The sequence below is a fragment of the Myotis davidii genome, unplaced genomic scaffold (assembly GCF_000327345.1).
Source record: "Myotis davidii unplaced genomic scaffold, ASM32734v1 scaffold1040, whole genome shotgun sequence".
Lineage (NCBI taxonomy): Eukaryota > Metazoa > Chordata > Mammalia > Chiroptera > Vespertilionidae > Myotis > Myotis davidii.
In genome coordinates this window covers 255,306-278,140 of record NW_006292683.1, presented here as the reverse complement: position 1 = coordinate 278,140, position 22,835 = coordinate 255,306, and the positions used below count along the sequence as shown (strand labels likewise).

The following is a 22,835-nucleotide window of genomic DNA, read 5'->3' as shown; positions in this document are numbered from 1 at the left end:
GGGGACCTGTCAGTCCGAAGGCCGATGCTCTATCCACTGAGCCAAACCGGTTTCGGCCTAGTTTGGGTCTTAATTGAGGACTTTCTGTACCAGTTCCAGATCTCTATTCATTTTTGTTTATTCATTTTGTTATTTTTTCTTTTTGTTTGTCTATTCATTTTGTTTGTTTGTCTATTTTGTTTGTCTATTCATTTTGTTATTCATTTAAGGAGTAATTATTGGGCTTTGGGCAAGGTGCTGGGTATACAGATATTTGAGAACCATGTGGCCTCTGCCCCTTTGGAACTTACGGTGTAAGGTGGAGAAAGTATATTTTTAGCACACTGGTTGTCTTGCCGTAAGAAACTGAAGGTTTCATCACATAAGAGACCTGAGCAGTTCCTTCTTCTGCACTTTGAAAGGCTATCCTCTGGTTCTTAGCCACTAGGCAGGGCGTGTCTGTCAAACTAAGACGTGTGGAGGAGTGTTGCTCCAGCCTCTTCCTCTTAATTGTAGCAGGGGTCACCCGAGTGCAGCATGGGGAAAAGGGGTGCTAGACTGTGGGGCTCAGATCGGGGCCATGTCTCTGGTCTTGTCTCTGGTTCCCGGATAAAATCTAGAAAAGTCAACTCATCCTAACCAACCATAAATGCTTTCCTTGGAAAAGCAGATGATGGGGCCATTAGATAATCTCGTAGTACGTCTCATTGGGTTGTTTGGAAATGTCAATGAGATAATATTTGCAAAGTGGTTCACATAGTACCTGCCACCTAATACCAATAATGACAAATACTTTAATAGCCGGTATTATGTACCAAGTCCCATTCTAATCCTTAGCATTGTAGGAATTCATTTAACCAACTTAGGAAGAACGTACTGTCATTATCTCCATTTTATAGGAAAGCAAACTGAGGCATAGAGCTGAGGTAACTTGCTCCAGATCTAACAGCTGTGACCCATAAGCCCTCCATCAATCAGGGTCGTCATTTAGGTTGACACTTCCTCAGAGTGGCAGTGCTGGTGATTGTGGACATGCCTCCTCATGGTCTCCGTCTTCCTCCCCAGGTGTCATAGAGACTGCAGACCGCCTGGACCGCGAGTCGACATCCCATTACTGGCTGACAGTCTACGCCACCGATCAGGGTGTTGTGCCCCTTTCCTCGTTCATAGAGGTCTACATCGAGGTGGAGGATGTCAATGACAACGCACCCCAGACTTCAGAGCCAGTTTATTCTCCAGAAATCATGGAAAATTCTCCCAAGGATATATCCGTGGTCCACATTGAGGCCTTCGATCCAGATCCTAGCTCTAATGACAAGCTGACGTACAGAATCACAAGTGGAAATCCACAAGGGTTCTTCACCATACATCCTAAGACAGGTAGGTATGCCTTAAAACCATCGTATGAAATGTTCTTGTTTATACTCTCCCAGTAGGGGACATTTGAGAACCAGTGCTCCGATTTTCTTTAGTTTTTAGTAAGTTGTTTTCCTTTGGGGTTGTTCAAAACAAGCCTATTGCCAGGTGAAAATTTAATCCAAGCGTGTTTTTCCTTTGAATTTGCTTTTGTAAAGCTCTTTTGTGATTTTGCGCATTAGTAGAGTTTCATTTGCAGGTTAAAAAGCAAATATTGTTTCAGTAATAGCTCCTAAATTAGTGATATCTCTTAAACTTACTGCAAACTCTATGGCTGTTAAGTATTCCAGTTTTCTTAACTACTTTTTTTTTTTAAATAAGATATATTTTTATTGATTTTACAGAGGAAGGGAGGAGAGAGAGAGAGAGAAAGAGAGAGAGAGCGAGAGAGAGAGAGAGAGAGAAACATTAATGATGAGAGAATCATTTACTGGCTGCCTCCTGCATGCCCACTACCCAGGCATGTGCCCTTGACCGGAATTGAACCTGAGGCCCTTCAGTCCGCAGGCTGACGCTCTATCCACTGAGCCAAACCAGCTGCAGTCTTGACTACTTTTTATGAAGAATATCTAGAGTTCATTTCACAATTCACAGTCGTGTTTTGGTTGTTGTTATGTTGTTTGGAGTTTTCCATTGAGCAGTAGGGATCAGGATTCAGTGTTTTCAAATTGGGAGCAGTTACTTTCTTGAACTGATACCTCAAGTTTTCTGTTTTCTCCTGTCAATGTCTGAACCCTTGCTTCTAAGCAGAAGGCATCTTGACTCCGAAATCCTCTTCCAAAATTCTAACAAACTTCTAACCTTTATTCCTTTACATTGGACAATGTATCTATTTTTTTCTTAGTCCTTGGTTTCTTTTATTTTTTTTCATTTCTTTGGGGAGAGAGAGAAAGAGAGAGAGAGAGAGAGAGAGAGAGAGAGAGAGATTCACCCTAGCTATCATTTGTGTGTAGTGGAAAGTTGGCTATTGTTTATGCACTGAAAATTTCACATGTGGAAATCTTCAGTTTCTTAATTAGAATTGAAACAGGAACCGTCATATGACATTGAGAGATTATTTGTAGGAAAATAAAGGTTCTTATCAAATAGATCACTTGGCCTTTGAGCCAAGATGTTTTGGTGATTCAGTACCTTCCTGTGGAATCTAATTATGAATTCTGAAGAAGGAGATTTGCTGTAATCTGCATACCTCTATCATGGCTTTGCTTTTTAGGTCTTTTCTTATTCAAGGGGAGCTGGCCTATTCAGTTCCTGGGTTGTCTGGTTGATATATGTCAAGGAAATAATATACGACAATCAAAATTAAAGAGGCATTCCCCAGCTTCCTTAGCAATCTTTTTTATCCCTTAATTGTACCATTTTTTATTTCATAATTTCCTTTGTTGAATTTAAAAGGAAGCAATTATTTTTTACTCTATTGTAATTTTATTTAATTTTTATTTTTTCCATCACCATTTATCCCCTCTATGCTGTCTTCCCCCTCAAGGCTTCCCCCTCCCTCCACCATCACCGTACTGTTGTCCCTGACAATGAGTTCTCTCCCCCTTTTTTTCTTTTTTGCTCAATCCCTCCACCTCCTGCCCCCAACACCACCACCCTCCCACCGCCATCAGCGCTGTCTGCCTGCTCTCTCTGAGTCTGTCTCTATTGCTTGTTAGTTCAGTTTGTTCATTAAATTCCACACATGAGTGAAGTCATGTGGCACTTGTCTTTCTCTGACGGGCTTATTCCACTTAGGTGCATCCACGCTGTCACACAGGGTAACACTGTCTTCCTGCTTACAGCAGAGTGGTCTTCCATGGTGCGACTGTCCCACAGCTTTTCCCCCACTCACCTACTGATGGGCACTTGGGTTGAGGAAACAATTCTTAAAGTGGAAAAAAACCTGAATTCAGTATTTGTATACTCAAATGTCTGTAGAAAGACACCTGATAGAGATCGTGTGAGTGTGTGTGTGTGTGTGTGTGTATGTAACATTTTGTCTTTGAAAAGGCATGTTAAAATGTTAGTTTTAAACCTCTTGTTAGCATATACTAACTTTCATAGAAACCCTTTCTTGATAGTTAAAGGTAAACACAGGTTCAAGATGGGTGTTAGGCATCTAGGATTTGCTTTTGCGTTGAGATCGTTGGTAATGCTCTAGTGTTTGGCCAGATTCTGCTGTGCTCCTCTGATGGAGCCTTGGAGGGAGGTTTGGAGTCACAGCAAACCAGCAATTGGTTAATGGTTGAGCCATATAAGAACGTAATTATACGGGACAGAAACGGACCCGAGAGTTTTTCCTCTGGGAAGCATTAGGGGTAGGGCAGGGCGTGGGACCCCCAGCCTAGGAAAAAGGGCTGGAATTGAGAGATTGTGCAAGAACAGGAAGACCTGACACAGCGTCTCTAAGTGGTTAATAAAAGGCTGGTGTACGCAGTGCAGTTGCACACTCTTTACCTACCGCACAAGTAGTGACCACATCCAGCCTGCTTCCTGTGAAGTCACTGAAAGAAAACGAAGAGCTAAAAAATCAGGCGCTGCCAGATGTAAAAGAAGCGAGATTAGAAATGCGTACAGAGTCTGAGGGAGGATTTCAGAGTCAAGAAACCCGGAAAGCAAGGGGTGGGGGTGGGTGGGGCGGGCTGGCCTTGAGAAACAGAGACATTTAAAAGTCAAAGCCGCCAGGTAGTAATTCAAAAACTAACAAACATAACCACCCCTTTTAAAAAATGGTTTGATGATTTAGACTTTAAGATGATTTCATTTTTCTTTATGTTGTCTTTTAGATTAGGATTAACTTCTCTGTTGAAGAGACAGGCAAGAAAGCCATCCATGGCCTTTTGAATGTCTGAGCAAACAGAGGTCTGGACCTGTTGTATATTTGAGGAGACAGGAACATAAGGAAATTCTCTCTGTTAGAGCCTTTGTGGGGAGGGGAGCCTTGAAACCGTGGTTATGTCTGGGGCCTCTGAAGTAATGATAGCGCTGCTCTCCTGTTATGTCTCGTGCAAATGGGATTAATGTGGCATTGCCTCTCCTTTTACATCCCTCTGTCCTGACAACACTTGGGAAGAGATGTTTGCAGAGACCCCTTCCTTAGCATCAGGGAGAATACCGCCCCCACCCCTCCAGCCACTGCCACTGCCAGCTCCCAGCCCTGGGCAGGAAGCACATGTGTCCTGCTGCCGGGACAGCAGAAGAAAATTCATAAGGATTACAGAGAGGGTTTATTTTCTTATGGGTTGAGGCAGGTAACAGTGGGGAATAACTACAGTTAGTACATAGGCATGTTTGTCTTGAAGTATATCATAGACTGTATAGTTAGTAAAGAAGTCTGATAGTTCTGCCAATCACCTGATGGCTTTTCAGATCAAGAAATCATCATGTTTTGCCTGGCCGGAGTGGCTCAGTGGTTGAGCGTTGACCTGTGAACCAGGAGGTCACGGTTCGATTCCGGGTCAGGGCACATGCCCAAGGTTATGGGCTCGATCACCAGTGTGGGGCATGCAGGAGGCAACCGATCAATGATTCTCTCTCATCATTGATGTTTCTATCTCTTTCCCCCTAGTCTCTCTCTTTCCTTCAGTTTTTATACCTTTGGCTTCAGTTTGTCAAGATTACTATTCTAGCCTAACTGGTTTGGCTCAGTGGATTGAGCCTGCGGACTGAAAGGTCCCAGGTTCGATTCCGGTCAAGGGCATGTACTTGGGTTGCGGGCGCATCTCCACTGGGAGATGTGCAGGAGGCGGCTGATCGATGTTTCTCTCTCATCGATGTTTCTGACTCTCTATCTCTCTCCCTTCCTCTCTGTGAAAAATCAATAAAATATATTAAAAAAAAAAGAAATAACCACATGTTAACAGGGGCATTGTTGCAGAGTGTAGTAAATGTAGCTTCACAAGGCCTGTCTCTGATGGCTCTATTCCCTCAGCTCAGCAGAAAATTTGCACGTGATCCTCGGGGTCCAAAAGTGCAATGCTTCAAAGAATCCTTCCTCCTCAAGACTTTCAAAGCAGACGTATTTTTAATAGGGAGGCCAGATTGGGAGAGCTGATGAAAGACAGTCTGGTCCAGAAAGTTCCCATGCTTTACTGACCCAGAACACCACCTGGAGGTCCTGAGTCATGTTGTTTAATAATTACTGGCTGAGTGAGAAAATTACTGGGCTGGAAATCCAGAGGTCTGGGCCACCGCGAGGCTTTCCCTCTGGGATCCTGGGGAAACGGGCTCCCTGGCCCTTGCGTTGTGTGACCAGCGATGGCTTTTGCACGCCCGGTGAGTAAGGCCCGTGTGTGCAGAAGGCGGCGCACTCAGAACCGGGTGTGGGGAAGATGCCGCAGCCTCTCTCAACGTGCATATGTTACTTTATTAATGTTACAGAAGACAATATACGTGTGCATCTCCATTGGATAAACAGTGTTGACGAAGTAAGATGAGTGTAACTTGCTTCTTAGGGGTGAAGGTGAATTTAGGATCCTGGGGAGTGTCCGGCGGGCGAGAGGAAAGCCTACATTCATGGCCGTTGAGATCATGTGTTTATGCAGCAAGTGTAGGTGAGCTTCATCCCTGTAGGCAGCGCATTAAGAGATGCTTTGAAAGGTGGTCGTCGACGAGGGTGGAAGAGCAGAGAGAAACGGGGGGTTGGGGAGTATCGATAGTGTGCGCAGGTCTAATACATACCTGCGGAGGAAGTGGGGATGCGAGTCGCACGGGGGGACACTTGGAGTGGTGAGTTAGTGGCCAAGAGATAATGTTAAACGAGTTACACTTGCTGGAAAACCTTAGCTACCAGAGTAAGGGTAGAAGGGGACTGTTTATGTGATGTTTATAAACAGTGATCTATTTTTGAGGGTCTCCATGCGATCCCTTGGACCATGTTGTGTAAACATAAATGCAGTGACCTCGTTCAGCCAATTTGGAGAGAAGTCCTCCACAGCACCCTTCCTCCCTCCGTCATGCCACGGCACAATACTTAAAAACGAGACCAGAAAACCTTCCGAGGCTGGATTGGATCATCTGAGTTTTGGGTTCCAAATGACAAGTTTGAATGAACCTTTTTTATCTGTCAGCCAAAGTTTCGGTGCTCGATTGTGGTGCCAGGAACTGTCTTTCTACATCTCAGATGGTTCTTATTGTATTGTTTATAAGGAGAGTGATGGGGTGTGTTTTTGTGGTGGTGTTTTTTTCAGGGTGTACAGGCAAAAGAGACTCGATCCATTTTCCTTTCCTGATGCACACACAAAATTTTGTTGGCACCAGAATTTTTTATAAGAATTTTTTATAACCTTATTTTGTCTGATTATGTCCAATATCAGTTAGGGTGAAATTTGCTTCTTTTAATATAAACTGTGCAGTTGCCGAGGGTGGGAGACAGATAAGGTGTAGAATGTTAGATTGTCTGAACCTCCGCCACCCCGGCCCTGCTGACAGACGCGTCACAGCCTCGTTGTGGTATGTCAAGGACAGCTAAGGAGGGGAGTTCTGGACAAAGGGGGACCAAGTGTGCTTCAGGGGTTTCATTGTCCACAAGTAGCCTCGGGAAACTGACATGACCCTCGCAAAGCGTCTTCTTAGTCCATGTTTTCCATTTGAAGTTTGGAGGAGTGATGTGCAACTTATAATGGGCAGATACACTTTAGAAAAGACCAACATTTTATTCTCTTATCTGTATGTCTGGTATTTTCCATGCTTAGGATGCAAAGCAAGTATTGCTTTTTATTCTTGAAAAGTTTTGTTGAAGTCTAATTGACATACAGTAAATGGTGCATATTGAAAGCCTTCAATTTGGTAAGTTTTGGCAGAGCTATCAAACTGTGAAACCGTCACCACCATGGGACAGTGAACATACTCATCACTCCCCGAAGTTTCCCCTTCTCTCTGTTCCTGGCCCATCGTCCTTGCTCTGGGAGTCTAACAGTTTCCCATCTCTCAGGATTCCACCATTGTTCTTTCCCAGAAACCACAGTTTCATTTATTTTGTCTTATTTTCTGTTTGTTTCATGTTGGAGGGTGAATCTGATCCCCTGGCTAGAAGTGGAGGGTCAACTATTGCTTTTTATCTGAAAAAAATGCTTATTTAATTTTAGAGCTGCCACAAATATGTGTTATACTGTTAAACCCTCACTTAATAAACAGTAGGAATCTTCTTAACCAAGATTTTTTTGTGTTTTTAAGGAATTAAAATTGAATTTCTAGATTTATTTTAAACTTAAATTTAGCAACATCCTGGGGTATGTTTCTAGAGTTTGTAGTTTGTAGAAATATAGATCACTGTACAGTTTTATCTGTGAAATTGTGTCACTGTGTTTTACCTGAAGCCCAGAATCCTGACCCCCCAGTTCTGGCTGGTCCTCCTTCCTCAAAATGCCGCTCCTTCTAGTATAGTGTGCTTACCAAGACCAGGAAGTAGATGTGTGTTTGAGGGTGTGTGTGTGTGTGTGTGTGTGTATGTGTGTATGTGTGTGTGTGTGTAACATACTTCATAAGTTATAGTACTTGTTATAAATACATAATGCATTTACCTAGTATAATATTTGAAAGGTACAAAGAAGATACCCATGAAAATTTTTGTTCCCATTCAATTCCCCAGTCAGCTTTCTTCCTTAATATATTAGCTGTTTCATTCTCTGTATTCTTGATGCTCTGGTGTCTGGATTCTCACTGTCAGAGACTGCCTCTCTCAGGGCTTGAATGTTCTTAGAGGCAGTAAATGACTCACCTTTCATGTGCCCGCTGGCCAGTCCAGACCCCATCCTTGAGGCCACCCTTGAGGCCAGCCGGTATCCCCTGTCCTTACCATCCCAGGGCCGGACCAGACAAATAGGACAACATCCCCTGAGCTCCAGGCCCACGGAGATCCTCCCACTGGCCGGTGCTGCGGAAACCACAAGAAAGGCTCCTGCCTGGCCTTGGTGCAGCCTCTTGTGGCCCTGGTGGTACGGGCAGGTGTGCCCGGTGGTATTGCCTTCCATGTCCCTCTTCTTGGGGATTGTGGGTAACCAAGTGTCTTTTCAGTGACAGTTGCTGTCTGACCTGTTGGCCTCACCATCCCTGAATAATAACAAAACCTACGTTGGAAAGCATGGTAAAGCCATAAAATGTTATCGTAGCTCACAGGCATGCTCATCTATGTTCTAGGCCAGGATCACATTATCACTATTTTTTTCTTCCATCAAAGTAAGTGGCATTTTATTGTGGCTGGAACAGAGGCTGAACAAAGTGCAATAGGAAACAGCTACAGCTGCAAACAACTTCCAAGGGTTTCCGGTGACATTTGATAGCCGCAGCGGAAGGAAACGGAGGGCCGGTCACTCACAATGGCAGGAATTCATTTAAAAAGAATAAGTGTACCTATTTGCAGTTTTTTTCCAAAGATATGCAAATATTATAAGGAAGAATCAATAGGTTTGTCTTACCTAACCTGCTTATTTTTAATTTTTTAGTGAAGTGTGTTATCCTAAAAGTCTGAAGGAAGTCAGGTTTTATTCAGTGCCTTTTCTCTACACATGTGAAATGATGGCATGCTTTTCTTTTAAAATCTGCTGATGTTGAACCCTTAAGATTCAAGTGGTATTCCACTTTTTAAAACATGTTGCTGAATATCACTTGCTAAAATTATTTTAAAGACCAGTATTTTAAGATTTTCGCGTTTAAGTAAGTGCCTGCGTGCAGCTCCCCTTTTCTTGTCACCATGGGGTTAACCTTGAAAGTGGGCTGAGTTTCTTCCCCTCTCTATCTCTGCTGTAGCTGACATTTATAGGAATGATGAAGGCAACTTCCAATAAAGCACATTTGGCTTCTGATCTTATGTTTGTCATGGTTTTCATGCCACCAGTTTCCAACAAGAAACAGCTACTCAGAATTAAAACCAGAAGAGAAGCCTGGAGATTTCTGGGTGTAAATTCCCACCCAGCCACTACCTGTGTGACGTGATCTGTTTGATTAGCGCTTTCTCTGGGCCTCGGAAAGTTTGAACTCCATGAGCCCTGAGCTCCCGTACAGACTGGGCCATCTGTGAATAGAATTCCATTTTTGGCTCCAAGCCTAATCCTGCCGGCACCAGGGTGACAACAATAGCTGCTCAGATGGCCACAGCTGCCAGAGAGCCCTCGGCAGGCGGTGGTCAGAGGCTGTCTTAGAACAGCCCCTAAATAAAGGCATCACGATGCTGTGAGCATCTCTGAGCTCATGACCTACAGCTCCAAGGGGATGGATGTGGAGTGATAACCGTAGGAAACATTGAGCGCTCGCTTTTGGCCTATAAAGCCACCTGTATTTTTAGAATGGGGCTCTGGGTAGCCAGGCCCGACCTCCCTGCCTGCCTTGCAGGTCTGCTCGGCCTTTATTTTCAGTGTGGGTGCTGGTCTTGCCTGTAGGGGATGCAGTCCTGGCTCAGGTCCTTGAGGGCAGGACCACCCCATATTCATTTGTTGTAGCCACCAGAGAGCCAAACATGGTACTGGATGTGTGGTTGCTGCTTAGTACTTACTTTCCAGTCGGCTCGCACAGATGTTAAACATCAGTACCGGTTGGAAGAGACAGCTTAAATGTCTGCACAGGAAAACACTGTCCCTGGTTTAGTTTCTGCCCTTGTCCCTCCTGCCTGTGGTGCCCTCTGCCCCCCTTCTGTGCAGACCTCAGGACTTCGGCTGTGATCTTTGTAAATGGCTGTGAACAGCCTTGTTCTGAGAACATTTTACATTATTAAAGCTGGTTGGGGCAGGTATGGACAGAATGACAGTCATCTGCTACATGGAAGCTGTAGTTACTATTTCCTGCTTCCCCGTGCTTTGCTTACTTTAATCATTTATTTTAAAAACTAGAATGATTACCAGTTGTATTGCCTCCTTTGTTTTCTATACATTTGATTACTCCCTGTAGTTTTTTGATAACTAATTCAGAGCATGTTATGTTTTACCAGTGTACCATGGAAATTAATAGTATAGAAAAATAATACCCTGTAAAGTCATAAAACATTTCAAATGAAGACTTCAATACAACGTAGAAAACAGTATGGAATGGTGGTCGCTTGGCCGGTCGGCTTGCAGTTGGCTGGTCGTGGATGGCCTCACTTGCATAGTAGGTGGTTGGTTGGTTATCCACAGGAGCAATGGGGTTGGCTAGACTACATATCTCATCACCCAAGTTCAAACTTACTTGGAATACAGAGCCCTTAGCAAGAGCCCTTGCTTTTTCTCCGCTGTTTTCAGTATGCACCCTACACTCTAGGCCAGCCGTGGTCAAACTACGGCCCCGAGGGCTGAGCCCATTTGAAATGAATAAAACTATTGAAAAAAAAGACCGTACCCTTTTATGTAATGATGTTTACTTTGAATTTATATTAGTTCACACAAACACTCCATCCATGCTTTTGTTCCGGCCCTCCGGTCCAGTTTAAGAACCCATTGTGGCCCTCGAGTCAAAAAGTTTGCCCACCCCTGCTCTAGGCCCTCTTACTGTTTGTTGAATGTAGTCTTTTGCCTTCTCCCCTTCATCCTTGTGTCTTAAACACTCTGAAAACAAGACTGTCTTAGTCATCTGCATTCTTACTGGACAGCACAAAGAAGCGGAATGAATGCAGAGAGGGAGTTTCACCTCTGGGGACTATCTCCGATTATCTGTACCTACTCATCCTCTAATACTCACCAGTATGTGCATTCTAGTCCATGAAATCTATTTGATCTCTTAAACTGAGCAGTTTGTCGATGGTTTCTGGTACGGGTTTGTAAGAAATGTCAGAATAAAAATTTCTAGTGAAGCATGACAGTTAACCTACCAATTCTCTCTTTTCTTAAATGAACTCTTTCTCCAAATGTCTGAAGTAGCATAGAAAGGCTATGAATCACTTTTAGTGATATTCATAACATATAGGACAGTTTGGTTTCTTAGATTTACATACACATATGCGGGTAAACTTGAACTGATAATTGGTGAGAAGATAATGCAATCTGTTCTCTCAGCCCACCCATATTTATAATAGTACTAGAGGCCCAGTGCACAACATTTGTGCACTTGGGGTGGGGGGTCCCTCAGCCTAGCCTGTGCCCTTGCACAGTCTGGGAGCCCCCAGTGATCTTCAATGGATGGCAGCTGGTAGTCGGATACTTAGTGCTGCCACAGAGGCAAGAGAGGCTCCCGCCACTGCCGCTGTGCTCACCAGCCATGAGCCTGGCTTCTGGCTGAGCAGCGCTCCCCCTGTGGGAGTGCACTGACCACCTAGGGACAGCTCCTGTGTTGAGCGTCTCCCCCAGGTGGTCAGTGTGCATCATAGCTACTGGTTCTTCCACTGTTTGGTCAATTTGCATATTAGCCTTTTATTATATAGGATTGGTCTACAATTTTCAACTGGTGTGCCACAAAACATTTTAAAACATGCAGCTCCTGACTGTTTAGTCAGAGGCCTGAACCCTTCTCCCTTAGATTGTCTGATTAAAAAACAACAACAGCCAAAAGAGCAATAGCTGTCCTGTGTGAGTGAATCAGAATTATAGCCGTTTCTTTTGTCATATCAGCAAAAAATATAATATACCTTTTTGGTGTGTCACGGAAGTTTAGTAATTAGTTTATGTGTGCCATGAGATGAAAGAGGTTGAAAATCGCTGCTCTACAGAATGGGATGTTTTTCTAGGTCGAGGAAAGAAAGTTTTGTATTTTCATTTCTATTTTTAATTTAATAGTGCTTCGCAGAAAAGAAAGATAAAACACAAAGTTACAAAAGCCAGCACTTGCGTATGCATTTTCCTGCTTTCACCCCTCCTGTTTTCTTTTCTAACTTGCATTTTTGGACCCGCTAAGTGAATACTGATTAACTATGGCTATTCCCTCCTCCCCCTACCCCCTTTAACTTTTATATAAGTCACAGTGCAGAGTTTATGGAGCGTTGAAATACCATAATGCAATAAACTATGCAGTGTGTGGTGGAATGGGGAGGGGGAAAAAACAAAACAAAACAAGCCCCTTCTCATCTGGGCTTCAGGAAGGCTAAACTCTAAGCCTGGCTCTGATAATGACTTACCGGTGACCTTGAAACACTTTAACTTCTCCTTGGTTCAGACACCTGAGCGTCGGGTTTCTCTGCAGTTTGGAAATATTGTGCTGTTTCTATTAAGCACATGTCTCCCTGGGATTTAGTAACAAACATTACAGATGAGCACAGATGTTTAAAATGAAAGAAATGGATGCCCTTTTTAGACTATTTAATACCTACACGGTTAATAACATGTGTGAGGTATATAGCAAAGGTACACACTGGATTCATTTTTGAAGTGACTGTTTATCACAGTGGTGAGGGCGGGGCAGGGGTAGCAGGGTGGATTAGCAGGGTCCCAGAGGTGCAAATAGGTGTGGAAGGCAGAATGAATTCTACTGCTGAAACCAGGTGGTCAAAGCAAGCTGTTGCCCTTGTGAAGTGCCCATCGGCGATGACTCTTTGATGGGCACTTTGGGACAGTTGGATGGGACTCGTCCTGGTGACTTCCTGTCATTTTTGAACTACTTAAAACCACAATCAGAAGGGGTGGTAAACTTTTGATGGGGGAAAAAAAAGAAATGGACTTGAAAAGGTTTTGAAGGAATGGACATTAAACTCGTGCCAAAGCAACATTTTCACACCATGAAGCTTTGTGAAGCATTTTCCTCGAATTAGGGAAAACCTCAGAGTGTAACTTACGAAACAGTCTTTTATTGTTCTTATTCAAAAGAGAGCATTGCTTCATTGAAGTATGGGGAAGACAATGTGGATTTAGATTCTTAATGACTAGTTCAGAAAAAGAAATACTTCAAATTACATGAAAACACAAGCCCCTTACTGACAAATGTAGAGAAGCATTTTGAATAGCCTTTAATTGGTAGTTTTGTGAAAATAGGATATTAGAGAAAATCCAAAAGAGGGATAAAGTCTGCTCTTAAATATGGATTATTTGAAGTATTTCCGTGCAGAAGAACCACAGAAAGCTGGGCAGGGGGAAGGTTGGCCCTAGCCGTTGTCTTGCCACATGAGGCTGTACCTGACCTTCAGAGCGAATGTTGGAGCCGCTCAGCACCCACCTGTCCATCATCAACACAGGCTGGGGAGGGTGTTTCAGTGGCTGGGGCAGTGTTGTGTGTACGTTTTGTGAAGTACAAGAATAAATTTAATCAATTTTAATGGTCTTCTTGGTTCCATGTGTTCACAGTTTACCAGATAGTTGCCATAGTTCAGGAGAGAGATATAAATTCAATATTGTAGTTTGGTAGAAAAATCAAAGAAATAAGGGGAGGGGGTCTTAATTTTCTTCTTTTGTTGGAAATGAAATGATTGTTATTTGAGCAGCATTACCAGGAAAATCACATTTCTTTTATAATCTTCATTTTTGAGAGTAGACGATGCAAAGGTAATGAAGCATAGTCATATACATTATATTTTCCAATGGCCCTTTTCTTTTATACGTATTGATTTCAGAGAGGCAGGGAGAGGGAGAGAGAAACATTAATGATGAAAGAGAATCACTGATAGGCTGCCTCCTGCACACTTCCTACTGGGGGTCGAGCCCGCAACCCGAGCATCTGCCCTTGACTGGAATCAAACCCGGGATCCTTCAGTTCTCAGGCCAACGCTCTCTCCACTGAGCCAAACCAGTTCCAATGGCCGTTTTCACTAGTTACAGCAATTGCTTCTGTCAGTTCTCTGTTTTTAAATCCTCACCTGAGGATATGTGTTTTTTTAATATTGATTTTGAGAGAGGGAGAAATAGAGCCAGAGAGAGAGAGAGAGAGAGAGAGAGAGAGAGAGAAAAGACGGGTCCTGCCACAGTTGAAGGAGATATGGGTGAGGCTGAAATCCTGCATAATTTCATCTCGTGTTCTAAATACCTTTTTTGACAGTGCAGATTGAAACTACTAAACCAAAAAATGTAACTGATTTGAGTTTTTCACTTTCTTAATACTTCTGTAATATACCTATTGAGTTTAAGAGTTATTAAATGAAAATAACATAATTAATTGTTCTTTATTAATCATTCTTTTCCCTTGAGAATAAGTTAAGAGGTTTGCTCAGACTTACATACAGAGTGTGGTTATCTGAGGTTACAGTTTATTGTTGTGAGGACTAATGAACTGTTATCCTTTTATAGGTCTCATCACAACTACATCGAGGAAACTAGATCGAGAGCAGCAAGATGAGCACATATTAGAAGTAAGCATTTCTTTATTTTCAGTTATTTTGAAAATATAGTCATAAATATCATGGGAAAGAACATTCCTGTTCTCATTTACTAGTATTCATAGCTGTTAATATTGTTATATTAGTTTACTGTCATTAATAAAAAGGAATATAAAACATTGTGCATATATTTTATGCCTCCTTTATGTCCCTTTGTGTCCCCGGGATGCAAGACCACTGTCCTAAGTCCCATTCTAATGTTTGTACTTATTCAGGCACACAAAGAGAGTAAGCAAAACTGAAAACAATGATTTGAATTTGAATTTGAGTTTAAGTTTCATTTACATAAGTGGTTTTTTGTATGTCTTCTACATCTTTTTCTTCAGTATTATGCTTTTGGGATGTACTTATGTAAATAGATCGAATTCAACCTTTTAAACTGTAGTTAGCTTGTTTTCAGGTTTTTGTTTGTTTTCCATTTTAAACTGAATTATATAGAGTTTATGCCTTTTTGCCCTGGCCGGTGTGGCTCAGTTGTTAGAGCATCGTCTCCTATACCAAAGGATCCTGGGTTCCATTCCCTGTCAGGGCACATGCCTGGGTTTGTGAGTTCGATCTCCAGTAGGGGGTGTGTGAGAGGCAGCCGATCAATGATGTTTCTCTCTTTCATGGATGTTTCTTTTTAAAAAAATATATTTTATTGATTTTTTACAGAGAGAAAGGGAGAGAGATAGAGAGTTAGAAACATCCATGGGAGAGAAACATTGATCAGCTGCCTCCTGCCCATCTCCTACTGGGGATGTGCCCGCAACCCAGGTACATGCCCTTAACCGGAATCGAACCTGGGACCTTTCAGTCCGCAGCCCGACGCTCTATCCACTGAGCCAAACCGGTTTTGGCATGGATGTTTCTATCTCTCTATCCCTCTCCCTTCTTTTTCCTCTAAAAGTCAATAAAAGTATTTATAAAACAACAGCAGCAACAAAACTGTGTTACTGGCTATATGTTATTGAATCCAAGCTTAGGAACAGTTTGGTGATGAATACTATAAAGCATCGTTCTTGATTGTATTCCTCTTTAATTTTTCTTTTTTTCCCACATATCAACTGGTCACAGGGAAATGGTGTGAGACATTAAAATTGCAATAGGAATTTTTATTTTGTTTTATTTTGAGAGTTTGGGAAAGTAGGTCGTGTACTTGACAAATACCGTCAGGATCCATTCACAGTTTGTAAAATAACAGGATTTACACCTATCAAGCTTCAAACAGGAAATAGTTCCCTGGGAGACTTCAATCCACTTTCGTTTTTAGTATTTCAGTAATCAATTTGGGAAGATGTGTGAGGGGAGAATGACTGTTGCTAAGGTCATTACTTTTAATCTACACACTGAAGTAAAAACGGACATTTGATTAAAGGGCGAGATGGTTTCTTTTGCATCTAGAAGCACATGCCAGTGCATCCCCAGGAATCCTGATTTTTATCCCACACTGATGACATGAATAATTTACTCAGAATCAAAGCGACTTTACATTTCTTTTACTGAAATTTTTATTTCATAAAATGGCATTAAATTTAAATGTTTGTGGTTCACCCTACTAAACATGGAAAACTTCTGTGCAAGAGCCAAACAAAATAAAACGATGATTACTAGTATTAAAAGGCATGCTGCTTAGCACATATTTTAAATTGATGACTTAACTTATTTTATTGACGAAGCTTAAAAATGATAGTTTTTTTAATGGACTGTGTGGAGATTTTATTTTTAAGTATATGCAGTATCTATATAGTTTAAGAGGACTCTTTAGATACTTAAAGCAAAATCTTCATGTATCTCTTCCTTGGCTTAAAAATAATAAGTTTGATAGCTTAGCATTTTGGTGACATTCACAGTACGGTAACAGTTATGTGAGGGCTCTGGCCTGGTAGCTCAGTTGGTTAGAGCATCGTCCTGTTAACACTAAGTTTGCAGGGTCGATCCCCAGTCAGGGCACATACAGGAATCAACCAGTGAATGCATAAAGAAGTGGAACAACAAATGGATGAGTCTTTCTCTTTCTCTCTCCCTCTCTTGCTCTTTACAACCAGTTTTTAAAAAATGCTAGTGTGAGGAAGGGAGATGGCCTGGTCAGGAGAGGTTAGCGCTCACAGCCAGTTCTTTCTTAGCCCTTCCCTTCCCTGAGTTTCTGTCTGAAAATGGGAGAGGTTGTCCTGCCTCCTCACAGGGCTGTTGCTGGAACAAGAGGAGGTGGTTTGTGGTCAGAGCTGTGTGCACTGGAGAGGTTTCCACAGATGCTGATTCTCATTGGGAAGAAAGCAAACACTTTTATTTAGTGTCTTTTAAAAACATTGTTGATCTCTCACCTTTAAAAAATAGGTGACCGTGACAGACAATGGTAGTCCCCCCAGATCAACTGTCGCAAGAGTGATTGTGAAAATCCTTGATGAAAATGACAACAAACCTCAGTTCCTGCAAAAGTTCTACAAGATCAGACTCCCAGAGCGAGAAAAGCCGGACCGAGACCGGAACGCCAAGCGCGATCCCATCTACCGGGTGATCGCTGCCGACAAAGACGAAGGTCCCAACGCAGAAATCTCCTACAGCATCGAAGAGGGCAATGAGCACGGAAAATTTTTTATTGAGCCCAAAACCGGACTGGTGTCATCCAAGAAGTTTTCTGGAGCTGGAGAATACGATATTCTTTCAGTGAGTGAAGATCGAGTCTTTGAATGTCTTACAAACATTTATTATTAATCTAGTCTTTGGTCTCGTTCTCTTATAAGTTTATTCCGTAAATGGCCTCAGTAGGACAGTGGGAAGTATGGGTTTGTTTTCCTCTTTGCAGTTGTCACTCCAGTTATTATTGAGTGTGGCGTGAAGAGGATGCTTTCTGATCAAGCATTAAACACGTGGAATATTCAAAGACAGATATTAAATGTTTGAAATTGGCTCAGTCTAAGACCAACCCAATCCGTGCTTCAGTGATGGATGTTACTTCTAATAGTTTGCCGTTTTGATCCCCTCTGCTCATATAGATCAAGGCAGTGGACAATGGTCGCCCCCAGAAGTGGTCAACCACTCGCCTCCATATTGAATGGATCTCCAAACCCAAACCATCCCTGGAGCCAATTTCCTTTGAAGAATCGTTTTTCACCTTTACTGTCATGGAAAGCGACCCCGTTGCTCACATGATCGGAGTGATAGCTGTTGAGCCGCCTGGCACCCCTCTTTGGTTTGACATCATTGGTAAGCGTTCCTCATAGTTGTCATCGTCCTTGTCTAGGTTATAGGGTGGAGAACCTGTTTATGCTTTGCTGATTTTTGTGCATGTCTCAGAAATGTAAAATTGGGAATAAGACCAATTTGTTTTAAATTGCGGTATCTTGATTGCAAAGTTTGTCTCTGTACCCAACATATATTAAACTTGTTTAAAATAGGTGCTCTATGTGTACCATCTCAATATGAAAAATAAGGTTTTTAAAAGTACATCAAGGACTTATAGAGAAATCTAAGCATTTTGGTCCAAAAGTACAGTTTCTGATCCAAAAATATAGCTTTTTAATTTTTCCCTCTTGAAACATAGCATATGGCAGATTACCATTTTCACTGGATATGATTTAAATGTTTAAAATAACTATGTGTGGTTGTCACACATCAGTATTTTATAGAGAATAAGCTTAAAATTTTTAATTTTATAACTTAAAAACGATAGTGACAACCGTGACTTTTAAAGTTTTATTTACCTCATTTTCAGTAGAAAGCAAGATTCACTAGATTAAATTACATTCTTAAGCCAGTTTTTTTTTTGGTCATTTAATTCAGTGTAGTTATAGAATCTAATAACCTATTCCAACATACTTTTCAAAAGTTCACATTAGACTTTGACATGTTTTTATGATTTCTTCACACTATTTTAATGATAAGGATATTTAAGATCAGAAGCACGTATTACAATCGGGACTTCATGTCCCTTTTCCCTCGTCCACCTCTCAGCCACGATAGCCCCAGATGCTGTTTCAGCACGTCGAGCTGGTCGGCCATCGGCTGAGCGACACAGGTGCACTGTGTACAGCTTTTCCCCTTGAACTTGCACACTAGACAGTTAGGCTCTGTTCATCATGTTGGTCAATATATGAAATTGTGGATGTCATCAACACCTATGAACCCATTACAGGTTAGTTTTAAAGAAAAGAAATGAGATTGTGTTCATAGTCCACTGCAATCAGAACAGTTCGTTTGCTGTCTGTTAATTCCTATCCCGTTTCCAGATGAGCAGGCTGCTCCTGGGCAGCCTCTAACAGCACCGTGTCACCCCGCCTGCCTTTGGAACCGGTCTGATTGACGGCTCTGCCTTGTTCTCTGCTTTCTTCCATGCTTGCTTGCTTCTTTTTGGCTGTGCCAGGAGACACATTGGCTAGAGAAGTGTTTTACATCTTTCAGATGACTTGTGACCTGAACTGTACAGCAGAAGGTATCTGCTGAGATCACATAATTTGTCTCAGATTATGAGATCTGCAATAAAAGCATCATTTTTTTTTTTTTAGAACTTTTATTTCCAGGGCCTCCCTTTCATTGAGTTTTCTTTTCATAGTGTGCACGCGGTCATCCATTTTAATTGCAAACGTACCAACTTCTCATCCATCCCTAGATCCTTCGTTTTAACTGAAGACTTTGCTCTGTGTGTGTGTGTGTGTGCGTGTGCATGCTATTTTGCTTTTGGGTAAGATTTAGTAATAGAACTTCATTGTGATGTTAAGACATTTTCATTCCATTTCATTGATGTAAGTATCTCAAGTCCAATGGATTTGAAAAGAGTTTGTCAAGAATATATAATTGGCGTTGTATTTGGATAATGTAAGTAGCACAGAAACATTTGCTTCATTCTCTTTGACAACAGTGGAAAAAATTTCACATACTTCATATGAGTCATGGCTAACTCTTGATAACTATCGCTATTTTTTTCCAAGTCAACATTTTTTTTTAATAGGTATTTTATTAGGGCAATATGCCCAAAGTGTTACAGTTGTTGTTTTTTATAATTAAACTTTCAAATGGCCAACCTTGGTTACCAAATATCTTATATAGCTACTGCCACATAAATTAAAGAGATATTTAGAACCCCCGAAAAGTCAAATTGGCAGTCATTCATGGGCAATATTAGCAATGTTTTCCTCTTTTCAGAGTTGCTTTCTTGCTTCCTTTCGCTTAGTTGTTGCCTTGACAGTTGGGTCTCCACTCTGCGTTTCTAAAAGTGATGCCTTTGTCCTTGCCCTTCCTTGTTCTCAAAGTGAAAGCGCTAGGAATCACCTTGGCCAATATTGATTATATATCAGAAATTTTGTTTTACTGGCAGTAAGAATTAAAAAGCCACAAAATAGTCAGCAGGTTTTCATCCTGTTACCTGTTCTTACTTGTTTGTCCTAATTGAATCCAGGTGGCAACTATGAGAGTCACTTTGATGTGGACAAGGGCACGGGCACCATCATTGTTGCCAAACCTCTTGATGCGGAACAGAAATCAGACTACAACCTCACAGTCGAGGCGACAGATGGGACCAGCACGATACTGACTCAGGTTAGCGGAGGATGAGGGGGTGCTTGTCAGAGGAGGGTATGAGCAGTTCATTCTGCACCCCCCTCCCCCCCCACGCCCCGAGGTTCTCCGATCAGAAGTTACCTTGTTGCTGTAGTTAACACACGTGCACACCCAGGACTTTCATTTACTGAAATAAAATTAACTGCAAATCCCGATTTAGGTTTGCATATAATTAATCAGTTTTGAAATTTTTGAAAGAAGACTTAAGAAACCCACACATTGTTATATTATCAAGATATTGTCATATTTTACTCCTTTTCAACTGTATTAGTGTAAAATATATCTCTGTTGCCCTGGCCGGTTGTTCAGTGGTTAGAGCATCGGCTCAAAGGGTCTCCAGTTTGATTCCAGGTCAAGGGCTCATACATCCATTGCAGACTTGATCCCCAGCCCCAGTCAGGGTGCGAACAGGAGGCCACCAGTCGATGTGTGTCTCTCTCACATCACTGTTTCTCTCTCTCTGCCCCCTCCGCCCTCCTCTCTAAACAAAAACAAACAAAAACAGTGGAAACAATACCCTCAGGTGAGGATTACAAAAAAATGTGTCCCTGGTGAGGATGATTTGTCAAGTCGTTTTCATTGAAGCTGGTTAAAGCCTTGGCTCCCTTGGCGAGGGCTGTGTAAAATAACTGGTAACATCGTTCTGAAAATCCCGTTAGCATCTCACGCCTACCCAAATAAATATGCACTCATCTACCAACCCAAGGCCTAGGCAAGCAAAGCTTTACTTCCTCCTGAAGAGCTTCCCTGAAAGGCTTACTTGATCATGTATGAAACCTCATGAGACTTTGTAGGTACAGGACATGGCCCAGGAGGTGGAACGCTTCATGAGGGCGGGATTGCCACATTTATTTTACCCGCTCAGCGCTGACCTGTAAGTGCCCAGCCAATGTTGCGGCTGAATGGCCTTGTCGAAAATGGCTGGTTTCCCTTCAGCGGTTCCTGCTCACTTGTGATGAATGGATCTTGGAGCAGGATAACACGATGTCTGCCCAACACTCCATGAGAACAATGATCTTTAAATTTATAGTGGGAGTAAATGCATAATGATTTAATCTGTAGAAATTGCCGTTAGAGCCTTCCCTTCTGGATCACCGTTGACATTGAAGAGTGAGGCCTCCGTACTTTTAAATATTTACATAACTGTCACATAAAACCTTTCTGCACTTGGTGATTGCATTTAGCATTCATATAAAGTCTGACGTGCCGATCCATCATGGACTTGGTGTTCTCTGAGAGCTGGTACCTGCTTCTTTCACAGGCCGCTGGTTCACACGCCTGGGGCGGTGTGTTAGTAGCTTCACCTGTGCCTTCCTGGGCCCAGGCCTCCTGTGCCATCGGGACTAGCACACCCCTTTCTCCAGATGCACCAACGAAGCCTAGATTTCTTGCTCATCTGTAAACCGCTGTTATAATCAGTGGTGATTTCCACTGTGCCTCATCCACATATGCCTTTGCAATCTGAAAATGAATTCTGCTGGCATGTAAAAGGATTTTACTGGGGACTGAATTTTTTAACATCGGCCTTTTTCCTCTAAGGTTTTTATTTGATGCCGATATGTTTAAGAGAGTTTATCTTTTCGTTGTACTTCAGTTGCTTTTAGGAAGTAAATGTGTTTACTATTTATACGTAGGTTTTACGATCACAAAAAGACAAGAATTTACAAGCACATTTCTTACTTTTTCATAAATATAAAAATAATCTGTCGATAAGAAGTTGGAGTCTCAAAGATTAGAACAAGAAATTTAGGTCCTGTGACAGTCTAGTATTATCCTCACTCAGTAGCATGATAGGTACAGATTCAACTCTAATCCAGGAAGCTAGTCTTCTGTAAACCTGGGAAAGTAAATTATCTGTAATCGTTATCTGAGGAATGAATCTAGAAATACCTCTGCTGCATTTCATAAGGAAATGTGTGAAAGGTGTTACATTTCTCTCCAACGTTAGTCTCAAGAATTCAGAAAGGTCCTCGTTATCATACTCATGTACGGAAAGAGTATATCAATGAAAAATTGAAAGATATTTTGATTTTTGTTACTTTTCTCATGTTTGCGTTTCATTGTTGCTAAAAAAAAATCAATTTTTAAAAACGTGCATCTGAGTCACTGGTTATTTATTAAAATGTCAGACTTAGGAATATTATTATGTGACTCGTTCTGTCATTATAGGTATTCATCAAAGTCATAGACACAAATGACCATCGTCCTCAGTTCTCTACATCCAAGTATGAAGTCGTTATTCCCGAGGACACCGCGCCAGAAACAGAGATTTTGCAGATCAGTGCTGTGGATAAGGATGAGAAAAACAAACTCATCTACACCCTGCAGAGCAGCATCGATCCGCTGAGTCTCAAGAAGTTTCGTCTGGATCCTGCATCTGGCTCTCTCTACACTTCGGAGACACTGGATCACGAAGCCATTCACCAGCACGTCCTCACGGTCATGGTACGGCTCTCTGCCCATTCTCCGGCCACCCTGCAGTTCCTGAAGGGTTTATGCATTTGAGAGGGATTTTAAGTCAGGAAAATTCCAACGGGATTGATAATGCTGATTTTTTTCAGGTACGAGATCAAGATGTCCCTGTGAAGCGCAACTTTGCGAGGATCGTGGTGAATGTCAGTGACACAAATGACCACGCGCCCTGGTTCACGAGTTCCTCCTACGAAGGGCGGGTGTATGAATCCGCAGCTGTGGGCTCGGTGGTGCTGCAGGTCACGGCGCTGGA

The 22,835-nt window shown here is 42.2% G+C and overlaps 1 protein-coding gene across 1 annotated transcript in view; it reads left to right on the top strand.

Moving 5' to 3' along the window:
• Positions 1–22,835, top strand: part of FAT1 (FAT atypical cadherin 1) — a 120,673-nt gene that overhangs the window by 59,147 nt on the left and 38,691 nt on the right. Inside the window, exons 3-9 of the mRNA XM_006766093.2 lie at positions 1,045–1,359; positions 14,487–14,548; positions 16,892–17,221; positions 17,551–17,761; positions 19,950–20,089; positions 22,280–22,555; positions 22,672–22,834. Of these exons, the coding sequence (XP_006766156.1) occupies positions 1,045–1,359; positions 14,487–14,548; positions 16,892–17,221; positions 17,551–17,761; positions 19,950–20,089; positions 22,280–22,555; positions 22,672–22,834 (1,497 nt within the window). The remainder of the gene's footprint in view (positions 1–1,044; positions 1,360–14,486; positions 14,549–16,891; positions 17,222–17,550; positions 17,762–19,949; positions 20,090–22,279; positions 22,556–22,671; position 22,835) is intronic.